Source organism: Anabrus simplex, chromosome 3, assembly GCF_040414725.1.
Source record: "Anabrus simplex isolate iqAnaSimp1 chromosome 3, ASM4041472v1, whole genome shotgun sequence".
Classification (NCBI taxonomy): domain Eukaryota; kingdom Metazoa; phylum Arthropoda; class Insecta; order Orthoptera; family Tettigoniidae; genus Anabrus; species Anabrus simplex.
In genome coordinates, this window is record NC_090267.1 from 431274784 (window position 1) to 431296684 (window position 21901).

The 21901-nt window shown below is 40.2% G+C and overlaps 1 protein-coding gene across 2 annotated transcripts in view; it reads right to left on the reverse strand.

Moving 5' to 3' along the window:
* cass (cassowary) overlaps nucleotides 1–21901 on the reverse strand; it is a 134458-nt gene that overhangs the window by 59538 nt on the left and 53019 nt on the right. For both annotated transcript variants that reach the window (XM_067144587.2, XM_067144588.2), the window contains exons 7-8: nucleotides 5429–5598; nucleotides 3638–3860 (exon numbers count right to left, since the gene is read on the reverse strand). In XM_067144587.2, coding sequence (XP_067000688.1) covers nucleotides 3638–3860; nucleotides 5429–5598 — 393 coding nt within the window. The remainder of the gene's footprint in view (nucleotides 1–3637; nucleotides 3861–5428; nucleotides 5599–21901) is intronic.

Here is a 21901-nt window from a genome sequence, read left to right on the forward strand (position 1 = left end):
TTATTATTATTATTATCACTTGGCTCACTTTCTGAAACATCACTTTCATCACTTGCCTCTAAAAGTTTATCACTTTCACGGTCACTATCCGTAAATTCAGTTGAAATTGTCACCAATATTTCATTCTCCGGCATGCCAGGCGCCCCCCATTATACCGCGATCACTTTCCTTTGAGCATATACATCACCAAGGAAACAAGAGTAAAATTGTCTTTGCATTCTAAAAGAAGTTGTCTGAAATTTCTTCTCACTGTGCCCAGAAGATAGCAGCACTCATTGTATAATAAATAGAAGTCGTAATGTACTCCACAGAGTAGTTATATGACGCAAAACCGCATCGACCAGAGCGGCGGCTGGCGACCTGTTGTCGACATGCGAGTGGAATGAGTTAAGAGGTCCAAAAGATAATTGGTAGGGAGAGGAAAAACCTCTGAGGAAGAGGACAGTAGGTCGCCGAAACGTGTAAGGTGTATGAGGTGATAGCAAACAATTAATTAAACAACTAAGTATAGACAAGGCTGACTGTTAATTATCGAAGGTATATTTACTGGAGTAGAAAATTTAGCCAAATCGATCTCCTCTCACAAATTCGACTCAGTATCTCTTCATTCGTGATTCGATCTATCCATCTCACTTTCAGCACTCTTCTGTAACACCACATTCAAAAGCTTCTATTCTCTTCCTTTCTGAGCTAGTTATCGTCCATGTTTCACTTCCATACTCAACATATCAGAAATGAAAATGAAATATAAAGAATTAAAATCATAAGGAGGTGGAGTACTTGTAAAACTGGTGGCCAAAAGTAAAAATACTGAACATAATCATGCAATGAGCTTGTTCACCTATGGCATTTCAGTACAGAGAATGGCATTTCATGACATGCATGCATGCATGACAAATGAAATGATATGATACTGGATGGCACCAATAGCTAGTAGTCCAAACCTTTTAAGGTGAACGTACCTGTTTCTTTAACTAAATGATAATAATAATATTTATTATTATTAATGAGCCTCCGCGGCAGCACGCCAGCCTCTCTCCACTGGGTTCCATGGTTCAATTCCCGGCCACTCCAGTGAGATTTGAGCTGGACAAAGTGGAGGTGGCTTCTGCTACATATACCCCAACTGGGAATATCAGAGACAATCTGGGAATAGATTTACACTGTTTAGACTCCATAGTCGGGACCAAAATTATTTTTAAAAGGTTCAAAAAGACGGGACCTCGTATGCTCTTGATTGCAGTGCATGGCTCAAAGAGAAAGAAGCTTGGCTGACGCAACTGACGAGAGATAGCAGTTAAGATGACGTCACTTAGAATGCCGACACGCCGGTAGCAAGGCAGGGAAGTTGGCGGTGCAAGGCGATAATTAATATGAAAGCAGTGATCAGGTTTACTGTGTGGTAGGCCTATTGCTGAACTGACAGAGACAAATGACTGGCCATTAAGTTCTTTTGTATCAATATTTAATTATATGATAACACAATACCCTTATCCCTTTCTTCTACGGAATAGAGTATGAAGTGAGACGAATCTTTGTAGCGAGTTTTTACGGCCGTATGCCCATCCTGACGTCAACTTCACCAGAGGAATTAATGAGATGTAACGAATGACGTGATATGAGTAACTAAAACGGACTTTCATATGTACCGTAGGCCTAAAAGACGTGTTCACCATTTTATGTCTTTTTATGTTTAGAAATACTGCTTTTCGACAAAAATAGCCAGTATAACTTAAATAAATTCTAAGTTTGTTAAATAATAGTATAAATGTTTACACGTACAATTTATAGCTCTTTATAACCTAGAAGTCACAAAATTTTGAGGTTATCGCATATTGGACCCCCTTTATTATTTTTGGCTGTAAAAGTGTGAAAAAAGGGGTCTAATACGCGAGTAAATCGGTAATCACATTTATGAATTTGAACAATTTGAAAAACCCACAAAATAAGTGCAAAGTAAACTATGACTTCTTTTCCAAGGCAGAAATGTGCACACTGCATTTCAGGCCCTGCTGAAAGTGTAATTGCCTGTGAGTTTTTTTTTTTTTTCCAACAACTCCTCATCCAGTTTATTTGTTTGATATCTGCTCATATATATTGTGAAATTTAAATGTTAATTCGAGAATCTTCTACATCCTTTGTATTTCCTTATAAATAATTCAAACTATCTTATGACTTATCTATGACTTATTGGGAAGGTTTGATAGTAATTTATTATTGTTTCAAGTGTTTAGTGTTCCCTTGTAGATATTCTGGTAATTTTTATGTGTAAGTTAAATTTGAGAATTGTTGTTAAGACAACCTCTTTGTCCCGGTATTCAGGTGTTTGTTACCATCATTTTTTCATTAGTGTTATTTTCAATAGCTTGTGTTTGTTCTTATTTTCCATTTAGACAGGACTAATTTGGTTCAGCATAACATTTCTGTTATTTTTGAGAAAATAAATTTGATGACTTTAGGACTCAAAAAGCTTATTTGTATGGTGCTTGATAAAACAGGAAATTATCCTTAATTGTGCTGTTTTAAAGAACTAGCCCTCTGCTTAACAGTTTGCCTTCAACAGTGCTAATTTATTGATTCCACGTCATTTCAGGTACTCACAGGCAAGTAAAACCCAATTTATACAATATTTCAGTATTCCCTTCAAAAGTGTAAAAAAGAGGGGTTTTACTGTAATTTGCTTATTAAGACAACTCTATTCTATTTCATTTATTCTCGTATAACTGCAAGCAACATTAAATTTGTAAGGTTGCCATTACTTCTTACAACAGTCCAATGAAGAATTAAGGTGCTTAAGAAAAACAAACAGTCATCCCTGTACAGACCACGAAGGCCCTTGGAGGAGTGGAAGGCAAAGACTTCCACAATCCACAACCTTGGCATTTGGTGGGATAAAGCGGTTAGCTCCACGCCCGGCCACCATTGCCCCCAGGAATTAACCAGATACTCATTTTTTGTGTAGGCTGATAACTTAAAAGCCAAGTAAAAATCTTGTTTTTTTATTTCTTTCTACTTTTCGACTTCACGATGGGGAGACAAACCTACATCCTACCGTGTGAGCACGCCAAGCAGTCCCTATTAATAAAGTGCTTACTTAGAAAAATTACCCAATCTCTCATCACTCATCAACACAGCACTACAGCTGCTGGGCCTAAAAACCTGAAATTAAGCACAGAGGTTTCTCTTTGGTCCTAGGCAAGTGCTAAGACGGGGTCTGGGGAAATTCAACCTGTAGGGCGTGACGGAAGAGGTGTGTGCTTTTTCACCAACAGAATCATGTAGAAATACACAAATTGACAAAATTGTTGTTCTTTGTTAAAATAGAGAGAGATGTATTAGACAAACTTTCAATATTCTCATTGAACAGGTTAAAACACGTCTGAAATTTACTTAACAGAATTCCAGAAACTGCTTTATTTTCATAACAACTTCAGCTAGAGAAATTAAACTAGTGAAAAGAACTCTTGAAATGAAAATAAATAAGTGCCTCACAGTAAAAAAAACCCACACTTACCCTGGGGGAATGGGTATGGTGCTTCGGAGCACATCTTTGTTTTATAACAATTCAATAATCACACAATGTAAAATTAATTTTTGACTTAAGTGAAGCTGGGTACAACAGCACCTTTTTACTTACAGCAGCTCCAACTGTTGGCTTCCAAGATAAGCTAATGACACTCTTGAAACTTGGAGGACTATGAAACAAATCTTTGATCAATGTGTTTATATTAGATGTTGTCTTTAGTGCTACTACTTTTATCTTATTTTCTTCAGTTTTCAATTCTTCTTGTGTCTTTCCTTGCAAAGCCTCTCGAAGCTTCTTTATGTATCCTTGGATACCACGTGCAAAGTACTGCAATCTGCGAAATACACACACAGACAGAAAAATCAGATAATCGATCAACCATATAATAAATATAATCAGAAAATGAACAACAATACTGTAACAATAAAGGCTGACAGTGTAGGAGGCCTGCGGAAGAGTACAATGTTCACAAAAGGTGACAAAGTGTGCTGAGCCAACAGAGAGCAAAACAATACTCTCAGCAAATTTTTGAGGCACGTACTAAGCAAGCTCCTTAAAAGATGCTGGGTAAGAAAGGAGGAGGCACCCAGAATGATCCAGAAGTGGAAAATGCAAGAATCTTCGCTGGCCTGCATAAAGGGTAAATTTGACAATAGTCGGTCAGTCTTGTATCAGCCACAAGTGACCACGAGCAGTTACAAGACAGTCGCAAATATGCAACGAGTTATATGAGAGTGCGTATATGGCCATATGGAAGAGCGGGAGTTTGATGCTTCATAGGGCTGTGTGTTCCACAAAGTGTATAATTACAAAATGTGGAAAAATTCAAATTCCAAGTGATCTTGTAAATAACTATAAACAGTTGTTCTGCCTGGTGGTCACGATCATTATGGTCAAGTCTACACAGTCTCACACCACTGTTAGCCAGTTAAGAGTCCCGTTGGTAAAAAAAACTTTCACATTCAGAACGTAAGTCGGCACGGAAGGAAAAAGTGGCGGTATACAATTGCTAATCACTAGATTGCGTGCCAAAACCCTGGATTCAAGCGCACGCATGCACACGCACGCACACTCTCCTTGATAAATTTAGTAGTGTGTTTAGTTTTAAGGATTCAGATAACCTGCCACAATACCTCAAAATATATTTCCTAGGCAATTCACTGCCTCGTCTTTTTCTGCTGCTCCCTCTTATCTTCCCTTATCCAGCTTTCTTCTTATCCTACACTTCCCACAACAGGACTGAAGATCTGCAAATATGACTCCTCAATGAGTGCTGAAGCCCGCCTCCTTGATGAAGCCGAGATGCAGAAATAAGCTTGAGCTATATTTGAAGATGTGGATTGTCCTTGTTCTGCATTTTTATGTTTGTCCTTGTCTCCTCTTCCTGTTCCCACACTGACTCATCACTGAGTTTCTTTTGCATTCCCTCCAGGCTTTCCAGTCTATAGACACACATTCCCTAATACATAAGATTTCTTTTTAAATTATGACAGCAGTCTGTCAAAGTACATATTACTTTCAAAGAAATTATATCAATGAAACAAGCTAGATCATGAAATGGAAGTGTAAACCTCATCTCCGTTGGGCAATCTGTGGCTGAGATAATTAATTTTGTCAGGTACCCATCAAATGTTTCTTCAAAGATCTTTGACACTTGATGAATATAAAAATACTACTATTTCTGATGATGGTGATGATGATAATGATAATAATAATAATAATAATAATAATAATAATAATAATAATACCCTTCTAAGCACCAAGACGTAGAAGAGAGCATGAGATTCATCCTGATAAAATGTCCACATTAATAATTATAAATAAATATTCATGTCAAAACATGCATAACCACATAACGCCAACTCTTCAATAATAACAGCAAGAATACAAAGATATACAAACCTCATTCTAAAATCTTTTAATTTATCAGCATCTTTTGTAAGGAAGTCAGGACACTGCCTGCATAACCGATGGAAACTGTACATTAAGCACTCAACATTGGAGAATATTAAAACTGGTTCATCCTGATTTGTACTATCATTTTCTGTATCTGGAGGTAAAGGCATATATTCCTGCAGAAAGAAAAAAAAAAAAAAATTTTAACACTCCATTCTTAAAAATAAAAGAAACAAGACACAAAGAATGCAAAGAATGGCTCCACTCGAGAAGAAAGAGTGGGTCATGTAGTTTATTGTTACCAAATACAGTGAAATAACTGGATGAATGAAAAGCAATATTATCTGCACAGTCCATGAAGGCTGTTACTATAGGGAAACATTAAAACTTCCACCATTCATTAACCTCTTCAGTGGCACGCCCGAGAAATTCTCAAGTGACACATGCTTGCCCGGAACGTTACCGCCAGAGAAATTCTTGTTTAGCTGCAGTTTTCATTTCGCGAGCACCCAATAATTTCACAGTTACTGTAATCTCTTTGGAAAATGTTTTCCAGAATTCTCAACAGATGGTGGGAGGGTTTCCAGCTGTATTCATGAAGTCTCTGGCTTAAAACATGCCTTATCTTCTCTACTTTACATATACAATCTCTGGCAAGCTGACGAGGTAAACAGAAATGGCAAGCGCGAAACAGAAGAGATGTTTGTCTGAAGACAAAATAAGGAACTACATCAAAGATGAATCTCTAACTGACATTAGTATTCCTGATGGTAGTGATAATGATTCTATTGATTCTTCGGATGATGACCTTCTTAGTATTTCTAGTGAAAGTGAACAAGATATGATGTCATAAGCTACGGTGATGATAGGAGATGTTGAATATACATTCGTGTGGAAAAGGTATAAGCCTGGGGATAGTGTGCAACCTAATATAATTCCATTTACGGAAAATCCTGGTGTGAGGGTTGGATTATTACCAGAGGTGAGTGCGACTGTTTTGAACTGTTTCTAACGGATGAAGTTGTAAATTTAAAAGAGACCGAAAAAATGTGTATGCTAAAATGAATTGAAAAACTAGTAAATAAATCTCCGCATATAAGGACACAGTATTGGAAAGAAACAAACTCTTGCAAAATTTGGCAGTTTATTGCATTAGTGTTGTTGATGGGAATAATACAAAAGCCTGAAATAAAAATGTATTGTTCACAGAATAGTACTCTCAAAACACCAATATTTTATAAAACCACATCACAGGCCTACTATAAAAAAATGTAAATAGAGTGTAAAGTAAGTTTTTATTAACCTTTAATAATAAATGCAAGTGTTCCCTTAATAACTGTTACTCATTCTTTGCTTCCTAAAAATAAATAATTTCCTCTGAAAAAACTTCACTCTTCTGGCACAGGAGGTATGCCAGAACCCACTACTGAATGGGTTAACCACACACTCATTCTTGGCAATAGGCTGAGTGAACCTCACAACTATGCACCTTGAAGAAGTCACTCCTAGCCCTTTCCTATCCCATCAACGCCATAAGACCTACCTGTGTCGGTGCGACGTAAAGCAAAAGCAAATTAATAAAAAATACTCTGTATACAGCAGTAATCGTATCTATCAGAGATGAGTGGCAACAGAGAAACAAATCACATCACAACAAACAATGGTCAATGTAACGTTATTGTTGATCAATGTTGTGAGCTTTCTGCATTGTAGGCCTTCACATTTACTTTTCTTTCCACTCTGTGATATTAGGACGTCTTACGAAATTATTTATAGCATAGGGTGTAGTTCCTTATTTCCCGACTTTACGTACCGATTTTCTTCTTTCTTCGATTTTGGCCATGTAAAGACCACGGAAAGTAACCCTGTGCATTCATCTTAATCCTTCTTTTCTTGACTTCCAATAGTTCTTCATCCTTTCACATTGCTGTTTCCTCCTCTCTTGTGCCCAGATGTTATTATTTATTACCTTTCCTCTTTTCCTTCTCCTGGAAACCATTGAAATTTTGTATCAATCTTCTGAAAGTTGTTCTGTCTTGTATTATATACCGATTTTCATTAAATTCTGTTTACCCATTTTCTCGTGACTCTGCGCTGGTAAGGACTTATCAACAAAAATCCAAATTCATGAACATCTCTGTTATCATAGCCGGTATGGCAAAAGTGTATAAGACCGAGCTCGATAGCTGTAGTCGCTTAAGTGCGGCCAGTATCCAGTAATCGGGAGATAGTGGGTTCGAGCCCCACTGTTGGCAGCCCTGAAGATAGTTTTCCGTGGTTTCCCATTTTCACACCAGGCAAATGCCGGTGCTGTATCTTAATTAAGGCCATGGCCGCTTCCTTCCAATTCCTAGGCCTTTCCTATACTATCGTCGCCATAAGACATATCTGTGTCGGTGCGACGTAAAGAAAATAGCAAAAGGGTATAAGACATAAATGATCAGAAATTTAATGCTATACAACTTTTTAGTTATGTGGTATTTGTCAATAGGACCACTAATATCACAAATATTTGAGAATTTTAGACCTTCCTTTAAACTACCATTTCACTCAGCGTTAGTAAAATTATTTATAGCATAGATTGTAGCTACTTATTCCCCAACTTTTCATACCGATTTTCATTAAGATATGACCTCTAATAACAAATATTTGAGAATTACATTTTAGGCCTTCCCCTAAACTACCATTTCTCTTAGCGTTAATACGATTATTTATAGCCTAGATTGTAGTGGCATATTCCCGGATTTAACATACCAATTTTTCATTACGATAGGACCACTAATAACAAATACTTGAGAATTAAATTTTAGGCCTTTCCCTAAACCACTATTTCTTCTCAGCGTGAATGAGATTATTTATGGCCTAGATTGTAACAACCTATTCCTGGACTTCACATACCAATTTTCATTAAGATAGGACCACTAATAACATAAATATGTCAGAATTAAATACTAGGCCATCCCCTAAACTACCATTTCTCTCAGCGTTAATAAGATTATTTATGGCCTAGATTGTAGCGGCCTATTCTCGGACTTCACATACCAATTTTCATTAAATTCTCTTCAGCCATTTTCTCGTGATACGTGTACATAAAGACAGACACACAGAAATGATGGAAAATGAAAAAGTGCATTTCCTTGTTACTATGGACACAACCGATATAGAAATACCATCCTTTTTAATTTCTGAGCAATGTACAGACAAAACTCTTATTTTATATATATAGTTTTTGTTGTATGTCCTCCGCTCCCTTCGCTCAGCGCCAGCCAGCCGCACGCACGCAAGCGTGGATCATTCGAGACTCGACGCGCAGTCTTCAGTGCGCGTGTCTGTTACGTCGTGTGCAGTATATAAGGAGTTCCCTGTCTGTCACTTATGAGGATTCTCCCCAGTGTCCTGCTCCAGAATACACTGAACGTCGAACACAGAGGCTACTCCTCTTAAAAATGTGTCTCGACCAGGTGGACGGAATTCTGGTAGTATGAGGTTTCACCTCAGGTCACTGCTCCACTTTCCAGTTCCTTCATCCATGTCGAGCCCGATGTTGTATGCCACACATCCCAAGCTCACAAGCTCCGACACACACATTAGATTCTCTAATTGTGAACATAGCTTTCATTTAGTACAAGCTTATGAACTCAGACACTTCAAGTTAGAAGGAACTCTCTTAGCTAATCTATGCTAGTGCAAATGATAGTTTTCAACTATCACCAACTATATCTCTCCCAAGAACTATCTTTTCAAGATAGCAGTGAGTGTAAATACATTCAGCGTGTACATAGTGTATAGAAACAGAAACTCTCTCAAGATTAATCATCTACTTTGCTTCAAGACAATTTAATGTTTTATTCTTGTAGATACTGTAGAATTCTGTGTGAAGCAAATAAATAAGTTGTGTTCTTGTAAACCTTATCTTGTTTACAACACAACTCATTGGCGACGAGATTAAAAAAAAAAAAAAAACTACATGCCATCTGCCACCAACACATTGGCGACGAAGTCAAACAGTGGTCAGTGTGTAGCCCACTCATTCGAAACGAGGTACAAAACTGATTACATTCTGTCGTCAACTCATTCGCGACAGGGTAACAAACTCTTACAGGATATCGTCCACTCATTGGCACAGTGACACTATACTCCGTAACTATCACCACTCCACATTGGATCCTGTACGGCCTCTACCAGCAGTTAGCCTTTTCTACAGTGCAACTATTAGCCTCCGTCGAACTACGGACAGTCAGCCGACATTCCAAGGCTCTCTCTCGCTCGCAGCACCTGTTTGGCACGCTTCAGCTTGCTTGCTCTCTCACACACTCCCAGCTGTTCCGGTGAAGGTCTCGCCTACAGCCAGCTCAGTACACGCTGCTAGACAAGTTATTTTCTCTCACGCATCTCAACATGGCTACAGCCGAGCAGCTAGCTGCCGTATTGCAAGCTCTACAGCAGCAACAACAGCAATTCATGCAGCAACAACAAGCGGCATTGCTCACAGCTATGCAAACTCTTTCTGTTTCTACACAGTCTAAGCAATTCCTCCGTTCTCTGCTTTTGATCCGGCTAAGGAAGAATGGTCAGTCTATTTCGCCCGCCTACAGCAACATTTCATATGCCATTCCGTCACGGATGACAAGCGCCAACGTGCACTATTTCTCAGTTCGGTTGGCAATGCTACGTGCAAATTACTACAAAAATTAAGTCCAGAGGAGCAACTCTCTGAAGTGCCGTTCGCACAGCTCTTGGCCCGTATCACTGAACACTATGCTAAAAGCCCGCACATAGTGGCCGCTCGCTACAAATTTTTTCAGAGCAGGAAGCAACTGCATCAGACTCATGCTGAATGGATAGCGGAATTGCGAGGTCTAGCTAAACCCTGCCAGTTTATATCTTCCAAGGACAGTTGTGGTACTCCCTATACCGATTCCCTCATTCAGGATGTGGTCATTCTGCATACTCCTGAGGACAAAGTTCGTTTTGACGCTGTCAAGAAGAGTAACTCTTCTTTAGAAGACGTCCAGCGTATTGCTACGGTATACGAATTTACTACCAAGACTGCGGCAGAAATAGCTTCTAAACACAAAGTCGCTCAAGTCTCTACTCCAGCCCGCCAGTCCTCTGCTACCTTGAACCGCGCAGCCAAGTCGCTCTCTGCCAAGCATTCTCGCTCGGTTCCCTCTCGTTCTTCTCCAAGGAAGCCTACTTCTAAGAGTAAGTCGCAACTCCTGCCTTCCTGCAGAGGATTTTTCAAAGCCACTTGTGAACGATGTAATAAAGTAGGACACATCAAGACTGTATGTCAGAGTTCGCACCGCCCTGCTAAGACACCTGCAGCGCGCCCGAAGCATATACAGCCCCGACAGGACATGGAAGTTGATCAGATAAATCTTATTCTTCCCACCAAGAATTCTCACAAAATTATCGTTCCCATATCATTCTCTGATCGCTCTGTCGATTTTCAGTTAGACACTGGATCACCTGTCTCTATCATTAACCTGGCTACATATCACGACTTAGGTTCACCTTCATGCTCTCCAGCTGACATCCAGCTTGTTACATTTAACAAACGGAAGATTGACATTAAAGGCCAAATCACGCTTCCAGCCAGTTATAAAGGAATTCGGAAGGTCATTCCATTACTCGTAGTCAACAACTACACCGCATCAAACATTATGGGCATGGATCTCTTTAATTTATTCGGCTTCCAGATTCATGACAATATCAACGTGGTATCTACTTTGCAACCTACTTCTGATATTACGGCTCTCCTCAAGCAGTTTCCTGAAGTCTTCGACTCTACGCTCGGAACCGCCAAAAACTATACAGCTCACATACAGCTGAAATCAGGAGCTAAGCCGCGCTTTTTCAAAGCACGTCCCGTACCACTGGCACTTCAAGACCAGGTCACTAAGGAGTTAGAAAGATGGGTAGAAGCTGGAATAGTGGTACCAGTCAATTCCAGTCAATGGGCCACTCCACTAGTTGTAATCAAGAAACCTGATGGCAATGTACGACTTTGTGGTGATTTCCAATCTACGATCAACGCACAAATCGACACAGATATATTTCCAATTCCCCGTCCAGAGGACTTATTCCGTCGTCTAGCTGGTGGACAATTCTTCTCTAGAGTGGATCTTAAAGAAGCCTATCTACAGCTACTTTTAGACGAAGAATCCAAGCAATTTCTCACACTCAACACTCCTATCGGACTGCTCCAGCTCCAGCGTCTCTTCCTCAGCTGCTACTTTTCAGCGCTATTTAGCTCAACTCACCGCCTCCATTCCCGGTTGTGCTAACTACCTTGATATTATTGTGACCGGCGCAGATCATCAAGAACATCTCCATAATCTGCGCCTCCTTCTCACGAAGTTGAAAGACAATGGCCTACGAGCGAATCTCGCTAAATGCACGTTCTTTCAGCCGCAAGTTCACTACCTGGGACACATCCTCGATAAAAACGGCATTCAACCTAGTGAACGGAATGTCTTGGCGATTGTAAACATGCCTGTACCACAGAACATCAAGCAGCTCCAATCCTTCCTAGGCAAAGCGAACTACTATAACAAGTTCATTCCCCGCTTCGCTTCAGTTGCAGCTCCATTAAACGCCTTACGCAAAAAAGGTGTTAAATTTCAGTGGTCTCCGCAATGCCAACAGGCCTGGCAAACGATCAAAAAAGCCCTTGTTCAAGCTGTTAAACTCATTTTCAGCCTGGCAAGCTCATCACGCTAGCTACTGACGCATCAGATTACGGCGTCGGCGCCGTTCTCTCCCAGAAGGATCGTCACGGACAAGAACGCCCCATCGCCTTTGCTTCGAAGACACTTAATGAGCATCAACGTCGGTACTCCCAGATAGAAAAAGAAGCTTTAGCAATCATCTTTGGTATTCGCCGTTTCAATGAATATCTCTACGGCAACCATTTCCTGATCATTACTGATCACAAGCCTCTAGTACACTTATTCCATCCTGGTAATAAGATCCCTGAGCATTCCCTCAGAAAGCTTCAAAGATGGTCCATGTTCCTTTCTGATTATTCCTATCAGATCGCCTATCGTGCCACATCCCAGCATTGTAATGCTGATGCCCTCTCTCGCTTACCAGTCGGTCCTGATACCGCCTTCGATTCTCAAGAATCCGAATGTCTTCAGTTAGACATAGAAATCGAAGACACCGTATTCAGCTTTCCTATTGACGCTACCTGCATTGCAAAATCTACGGATAAGGACAGTACACTTGCTATGGTACGTACTTACATCCGCAATGGTTGGCCCCTTCAGAACAAACTTCCAGCCCACCTTGCGCCTTATCATCGTATTCAGCATCGTCTTACGACTCGTGCCGGAGTTATACTCCTGGAAACCGGCACCACCTTCCGAGTGGTTATCCCACTTAGTCTACAGACACAAGTTCTCGACTTGTTACACCAAAGTCATTGGGGCATATCGCGCACTAAGCAACTGGCACGTCAACACTGCTACTGGCCTGGTATTGATGCCGCCATCGAAAAGCTCATCCTCTATTGTGAACCATGTCAAATTAATCAGAACGCCCCGTCTTCTGGTCTAGCTTCATGGCCTCCTGCTAATTCACATCGATTTCGCAGGTCCTTTCCTCAATTCCATGTGGCTCATCGTCATCGATTCTCTATCGAACTTTCCCTATGCAGTGGATATGCATTCGACTACTACTACAGAAGCTACCATTCGTGCTCTTCAGAAAATATTTACAACTGAACGATTACCTTAAGTACTGACAATGGACCGCAATTCACAGCTACTGCTTTTAAGAACTTCTGTACATATAATGGAATTCGCCATATCCTAGCACCGCCTTTTCACCCTCAATCTAATGGTGAAGCTGAACGCTTTGTACAAACTTTTAAGAAAAGTATGAAAAAAGCTGTCTCTTCAGGCTTAACTAAAGACCAAGCATTGCTACAACTCTTAAGCAACTACAGAACTCTGCCCGGTGCTGATAATGTCACTCCTGCACAAAAGCACCATGGAAGACCTCACAGAACTTTACTTTCTCTGTTGCAGCCTCTTCCGGCCCAGCCTATGACATCCTCAACGAAGTTCACAGTCAACGACAGAGTCTACATCAGGACATTCAAGTCAAACCCGCTCTGGTTACCTGGTGTCATCTGCAGATCTTTGAGCCATTGTCTCTACGAGATTCAGACTGCTGAGAAAAACATTTGCCGCCACCAGGACCAGATACGCCTGCGCTACCGTCCATATCCGGCTATTGATTCTCTTGTTAAGCCAGATAAATCTATTGCTGAACGAGCTTTAGACCATTTAATAACCATGGGTTCCTTTCAGGACGATGCAGCGCCACTCCGCCCAGTCACAGCTCCGGACAATACAACAGTGACGTCAGAAGCTCCTGCCCAGCATCGCAGCCGCCGCTTCACGCCGTATCGGCGTATTTAGGAGGGGAGGGTGTTGTATGTCCTCCGCTTTCTCCGCTCAGCGCCAGCCGGCCGCAAGCACGCAAGCGTGGATATTTCAAGACTCGACGCGCAGCTTTCAGTGCGCGTGCCTGTACGTCGAGTGCTGTATAAAAGGAGCTCCCTGGCTGCCACTCTCCAGGATTCTTCCCGGTGTCCTGCTCCAGAATACACTGTACGTCGAACACGGAGGCTACTCCTCTTAAAAATGTGTCTCGACCAGGTGGACGGAATTCTGGTAGTATGAGGTTTCAACTCAGGTCAATGTTCCAAGTTCCCGTTCCTTCATCCAAGTCGAGCCCCGATGCTGTACTCTACACATCCCCAATCTCCCTCAGGCTCCGACACACACACATTAGATTCTCTAATTGTGTACTTAGCTTTCCTTCAGTGCAAGCTCATAAACTCAAACACTGCCAGTTAGAAGGAACTCTCTTCACTAATCCATGCAAGTGAAACGGATAGTTTTCGACTATCACGAACTGAACATTCCTATGAACTATCTTTTCAAGATAGAAGCTAGTGTAAATACATTCCAAGTGTATATAGTGTACAGTGACAAACTCTCCCAAGCTTAATTATCTACTTTGCTTCAAGACAATTTTATGTTTATTCTTGTAAATTTCTATGTGAAGCAAATAAACAAGTTGTGTTCTGGTAAACCTTATCCTGTTTACAACAATAGATCCTTCCAATTTCATTTCCATTACTAACTGGCTATCAGCTAACCCACATCTCAACCCCTGGACTGTAGAACTAGTTCAGTAATAGAAGAAATCACCTTCGAAAGAGTGTACCGAACCTTGGCAGTTTAGGGCCAGATTTTCCCACCCCAAGACTAACCATGCTACAAGAGATGACTGAAGACTCAGAGCCTATGTGGGTGATAATACTGAACATTCTGAGAAGTGATTATTGCCATCTATTTGTGACGTATGCAGCAGACTAACAGGAAACTGAAAAAATATGAATCACATTACATTTATCCACAAAATAGTTTGTAACAGTATTTATGGCCAACTGGGTGTGATGAGCTTGTCGTAATAAAAGCCTACATGAAGCATCAAAGTTGATTCACCGAGCTCGATAGCTGCAGTCGCTGAACTGCGGCCAGTATCCAGTATTCGGGAGATAGTAGGTTCGAACCCCACTGTCGGCAGCCCTGAAAATGGTTTTCCATGGTTTCCCATTTTCACACCAGGCAAATGCTGGGGCTGTACCTTAATTAAGGCCACGGCCGCTTCCTTCCCAGTCCCATCGTCGCCATAAGACATATCTGTGTCGGTGCGACGTAAAGCAACTATCAAAAAAAAAAAAAAAAAGAGTTGATTCAGAACAAAGACCTAAGGAGTACTCCAGGTAAATGATCCACAAATTATAATTCCAGTCCTGTTCACAGAACATTAGTACCATTAGTCATCACTTGCATCGCCAACATCTACGCACGGTATGATTGTCGTATGTTTATTTATAATACCAATATAATGGTCCGTTATGTTTATTTCTCGTATACGACTCACTGACGTGATCGCGCTGTGCACAAGGCTGCCAATCTCTCTACTTAGGAACTAGACCATTGGTCTGGATTGCTTAGGGTAGGAGGTGAAAAGAGCACTGGTCCGGATAGGTTAGGGTAGGAGCTAGACAAGACCATTAGTCTGGATTGGTTAGAGTAGGAGCTGCATAAGACCATTGGTCTGGATAGGTTGGGGTAGAAGCTCGACAAGACCATTGGTCTAGATAGGGTAGGAGCTAGACAAGACAATGGGTCTGGATAGCTTAAGTTAGGAGCTGGACAAGACCAATGGTCTGGATTGGTTAGGGTAAGAGCTGGACAAGACCACTGGTCTGGATAGGTTAGGGTAGGGCCTGGACAAGACCAGTGGTCTGGATTGGTTAGGGTAGGAGCTGGACAAGACCACTGGTCTGGATAGCTTGGGGTAGGAGCTGGGCAAGACCATTGGTCTGGATAGCTTAGGGTAGGCACTAGACAAGAATAAAAAGAAGTTTTTAACACACACGTCAAACACGTCTTTTTGTTCTTTTGCGTGGAAATTAAACATAACCTTCAAATACTCGAAATAAACTCTTCTCATAGCAGCTTCAACCAGCACAACAACGTCTGTTTGCAACGGTTATATCAGATAAAATATTTTAGACCAATCAACTTACTGAGGATAACATCATAACATTCCCCTTTTCTCATGTTTGTTTTAAGATTAAATTAATATGGCTGATGATGCCCAATAAGAAAGGCGAAACATGTCCCCATAAAATTCAGATTTTTTATGTCTAATTAACCACATAACGTTGTACTGATTACATTGAATAAGTTGAACAATAAATGTACTCCTTTTATAAACCAAGTGAGATCGCTGTTTTCAATACGGACCAGAAATGAGAGTGATGACTTGTAACAACTGACTGTAGTTTTTTTCAAAATCAGGAGTATACAGGATTATTTGCAACAGTTGTAATTCTTCTTACATTGGACAGAGTGGGAGGAGTTTTAATATAATGTACTCAGAAAACGTTAATGCCCTGTGAAAAAAAAAGTAAGGAACTGGATAGTGCAGTTTTTCTCAAACATACTCCGAACAAGTCAACTCCCTTCAGAGTTTAAACGAACTAAGATACTAGCTATCTTAAAACCTGGTCTACGGATTCTGTCGAAAGCTATAGACCAATTGCCTTAATGAGTGTCTGCTTTCTGCTCTTGGAACGGCTTATCTACAATAGAATTAAGTCCTCTAATTTTTAAAATAATTCCAATCGAACAGGCTTGTTTTAGAATTCAACGTAGTTGTGAAGATAAGGTGCTTGCTCTGACAACACATAACATATTGAGACAGGTTTTAAAAAACAATTAAAGAGTGGAGCAGTGTTTATTGATCTAACAGCTGCATTACAAGATATTAGAATCATTCCGTATTGACGGTTTTCACTTTACAATGGCGAAAAATGAGAGTATCCTCCTATACAATACAGCTGCATACGATACAGTGTGGAGAGAAGGTATTGTGTATAAGTTCTTTAAAAGAAACGTCGAAATTGACAAGCAGATAGCCGGATGGCGTTAAATTGAAATGTCTGCACACGGTAGCTGAGGCCAAACGATTATTATTATTATTATACTGACGAAGTGTAGTGAAATGTCGCGCCTGATTAACAATATGCTCTCAAATAGAATTATCCAGGTAGTCACAGCAATCATAGCAAAATAAAGGTACTTAACAATGGTCTACTTCAAGGATCTGTTCTCTCTCCATTATCGTTTTATCTGTATATTGCAGACATACCTGTCACAAGCTCTCGTCAATTTGCTTATGCCGACGATCTGGCAATAATTAGTCAGCATATGATAGAGAGAACTTTAAATGCAGACCTGGATGTTCTGTGTACATACTTCAAAACGTGGTGCTTGAAACCAAGCTCTAGTAAATCGGAAACCTGCTTCTTCCATTTAAATAACCGACAAGCGAATATCACCTTCAAAGTGTCACTTAATGGAAGTCTTCTCCCTCGCAATGCCACCCCCAAATATCTTGGAGTTGCTCTCGACCGAACTCTATCATACAGGAAATATCTAACCAACCTAGCAGCCAAATTAAGGTCACGCAACATTATCCACAAACATGCTGGCTCCACATGGGGAGCTTCTGCATCTACTTTGCGTACTTCAGCTATGGTGCTGGTGCTTTCCACAGCTGACTACTGTTCTTCAGTTTGGATCGACAGCTCTCGTGCTAAAAAGGTGGACATGGTCCTGAATGAAACAATGCGTGTCATAAGTGGCACAGTAAAATCTACTCCTCTTTTCTGGTTGCCAGTGCTCAGCCCCATAGAACCTCCTAGAATTAGAAAACCGAATAACTTGGTTAGAGAATACAACAAGATATTAACCAATCCTGATCTCCCCATCCACGAAGATGTTAATGTCAGATTCAGCCGCCTCAAATCAACATCTCCTCCTATTCAACCAGCACACGAACTTGTTAGGAGGGATTTCAATCCAAAAACTGATTGGCAACAAGAGTGGAACAGCGTAGCTCCGACTCAACGGCAGACGTTCAATTATAAGAATCTTCCAGCTGGCTTTGATTTGCCCCGCAAGACATGGGTAGCCCTCAACAGAGTGCGTACGAACCACGGGAGATGTGAATCAATGATGTTTAAATGGGGTGTGAAATCTCCAGCCTGTGACTGTGGTGCAGTTAAGCAGACTATCGACCTTATTGTCACCGAACGCATTGGAAGGGCATTCACTGGATCCAGCCAGGACTTTGTGGTGGCTTCTGCCGAGGCCATACAATGGCTAGAGAATTTAGATCTAACTCTTAGAACCCTTTTGCTTGCACGATTGTTTTCAATGTTATATTGTATATTTTGTAATTATGTATAAAATAGTTTGTGCTTACTGTTCATGTATATTTAATTTTTGTATTGTTTTGTGTATATTACCATATGCTAATAATAATAATGTGCTGAAGTACAATAAATTTTTGGCTGTGGAACAGCCTATGCATGATTAGAATAAAAAATTCACAGACATAACACAAGATATGAAAATTCACAAAATCGTCAACAATTGATCCCTCCTTAACATTATAGAATGCTGCTTCATACATATATATCAATATTTTAACCCAAATTATAATCTTAATGACATTTCAGAAAAGCCAAATATCCTGTTTGACCTTCTAATTACCATTTTTTGAAACGTCAAACCAAAAAGTCGTAATTTAATTTTTCATGCTATTCACAGCACATTTCCTCAGATGCATCTGTTTTGACACATCCTTCGGTGTCGTAATCCCCTTCCCCTACATCCTCTTTTCACGTTCTTTCCTCTCTCTTTGTCCCGCACTCCCCCTTTTCTTTAAATCTCACAATCTCAACTCCTCCCCGTTAGTATGAGGCACATAATAATAGGCCACACACCACATGCCACAATGAAAGGTAAGTCTCATATAATCTGTGCAATTTGATTAGCACACTCTCTCCTTTTAGATTATTAATTTTTGACTATCATTTATTCAGGTTAACTGCACGGACACCACATTGAATTGCGAATCTCTACCAGCTGCAAGCTAAGAACATGCCAGCTATTTAATCATATCTTTGTGTGCCATCCTTGAATCAACTATTGACAATTTTCAACAGAGGGACTTTTCAGCATTTTCATGATCTTTTAACAAGAGGCGCTAATGGAACATTTTAATACAATGCAATGCCCCCCAATGATTTTACTTCCATCATATTTTACGTGTTGTGCACATAGTTCATCCCAGATGTGTTCAATACCTTTTTAATGTCATTTGCGTATGTTTATACATTTGTTTTAGTCATTAGATGTGTTTGTACAGTTTTGTATTAAGGCTGATGATGGCCAGCCAAGGCTGAAGCTAGTTCCTAGATTGAAAATATAAGGTAATTTAAACATTGCATAATATAGTATTGAAAAGGTGGACCATTATGGCATAAGTTTAGTTGTTATTATGATCACAATTCAATACAGATCAAATAATAATGCTATTTGCTTTATGTCCCACTAACTACTCTTTTACGGTTTTCGGAGACGGCAACACAGATCAAAACCATGAAGTTTACATCCTATGGATGAAGCATTCATTATGTTGCTAATGCAATTGCTGCATCATTTGGTAGTACCAAGTACGCTCCAAGACAAATCCATGAAATCATTACTCTTCAGAGAAGACATGCATCAGGAGTCAGAGGTTTACAACTGCCAGGGATGACAGGTTCCTGGTCCTTCAGAACTTCGAGATCATCAATATAAAACGGTCCACACCAGATATAGTCTCAAGGCAATAAGATACACTGTATCATTGTAAAGAAGAGGACTGTTAGAGGAAGATGTCTGGAAGCCAATCTGGGGTCAAGAAGACCGGACACTGATGTGCAGCTTACTCCCCAGCACCAAGTAGCATGGTTGGAATTTGCATGCCACTACCAGAACTGGACTGTGAGGTAGTGGATTTATGGTGTATGGTGCTGTCCACAGATGAATCGATGTTTGTGTCTGCTGTCACCTGATGGTAGAGAGAGAATAAGGAGAAAGACTGGGGAGCAATATTCACCTTGCAATACCTCCGTGAGGAGACCATTTGATGTTAGCTCCATCATGGTTCAGGGTGGTAAGTGCTTTGAAGCATGAAAGATGTGAGCCATTACTGATTAGAGGTGCTCCAAATCCACACCGATACACTGAGAAGCTCCATTTGTCAGGGAAACCTTCAGACTGATGAACAACACTTCCCAACATCGCTCGCTTTGTGCCGGAATTTCTTTGTGATATTTGATTACAAACTCTGAACTGGCCAGCACATAGCCCAGATCTCAATCCACCGAACAACAATGGGATTTGCTTGGGCAAATGTCCGACACCTGGAATAAAATGTGACTAATTCTATCGAAAGAGTGTTTACATACCCCATCCCCACAAAATGATCCAAGACCTTGTGAGTAGCATGCTGCAGTACATGGAGGCTCTCATTGTTCCCAGGAACAGGAAAAAAAACCTCTCTCTCTCTACAAGTCAGGAAACGAGCCAGTAACAGCGAAACTGTTCAGTTCCATATATATTGTATTGAAAAGGTGGACCCTCTTATTCATTAATTTCTTATAATTTCACTTCAATAGGGAATAAAAATGGCATTTATAGCTTATAACAGTTCCAGGATTGTGAAATACGGAGTGCCAGAGTCCCTAATTCTAATGGTAAAAATTTGCGACTATTGTAAAAAAGAACTAAACACTGAACTTTGACAATGTAAATAATGGGCATGGCACAGCCAATGCACTTTATTGTCTCATCACTAAAAATCAAGTTTTAGGACATAAATACAACTTTTGAAAAAAAAAAAAAAAAATTGAATTGATTAGTTTTTTTTTTTTTTTTTGCTAGTTGCTTTACGTCGCACCGACACAGATAGGTCTTATGGCGACGATGGGTCAGGAAATGCCTAGGAGTAGGAAGGAAGCGGCCGTGGCCTTAATTAAGGTACAGCCCCAGCATTTGCCTGGTGTGAAAATGGGAAACCACGGAAAACCATTTTCAGGGCTGCCGACAGTGGGGTTCGAACCTACTATCTTCCGAATACTGGATACTGGCCGCACTTAAGCGACTGCAGCTATCGAGCTCGGTGAATTGATTAGTATTCTTTTCTGGTCAGTGTATATTTTAACGAGTAGCTTTTCGGCTTCCAATATAGAAAGAATATGCTAATTTATCAAAATCCTAGACATCACAATAAAATACTGAGCACAGGACAAATTTGAAGAAATAGGGAATCCTATAGATTGAATATATGTGTACCATCTTGGGAAAGGTAAAGACGAGCAATGAATTTTGGAATTCAACAACTGTGGAAAAGTTTAACTGAAGTAACTCTTCTCTTGCCGAAAAGATTATATCAAAACATTTCATACACATGTGGGCAAGTATTAAAACCATACTTCAACTGGACTGAAGAATGGTAGTTATGTCTTGCCTATATCATCTAGCACTCATTTAAAGTCAACAATAATCAGGACAATATTGTCGAAAGCCACGAGTGCAATATAATCACTAGCAGTTATTAACGTCCTCCAACTATAAACAGTTCATTTACCAATTAATTTGTTCTTGCAGAAAGGCAACACAAATTTCTTTAACAACCAGTATCATAGCTTACGGAAAATTAGTACCGCAATAAAAATATAAAGGATTAAAAAATATAGTATTCAATGAATTTACTTTATATTTTACATGATATAAATTATTCAAGAATTATATGAATTATTATGGGTAGAAGTGGAGATAGCACAGGACAAGATGGAGGGAAATTTCCAGGTTCAGATGAAGTGAGCACTGAGATGGTGAAAGCAGCAGGAGAGGTAGTGAACAGTGGCATTTTCGTGTGTTAAATGTACTGTAGCACAGAAGAAGAAGTCTCCTGAAGACTGGAAGAAGGGAATAATTATACCCATATTCATGAAGGGTAATAGGAAATATTTTTAAAACTATA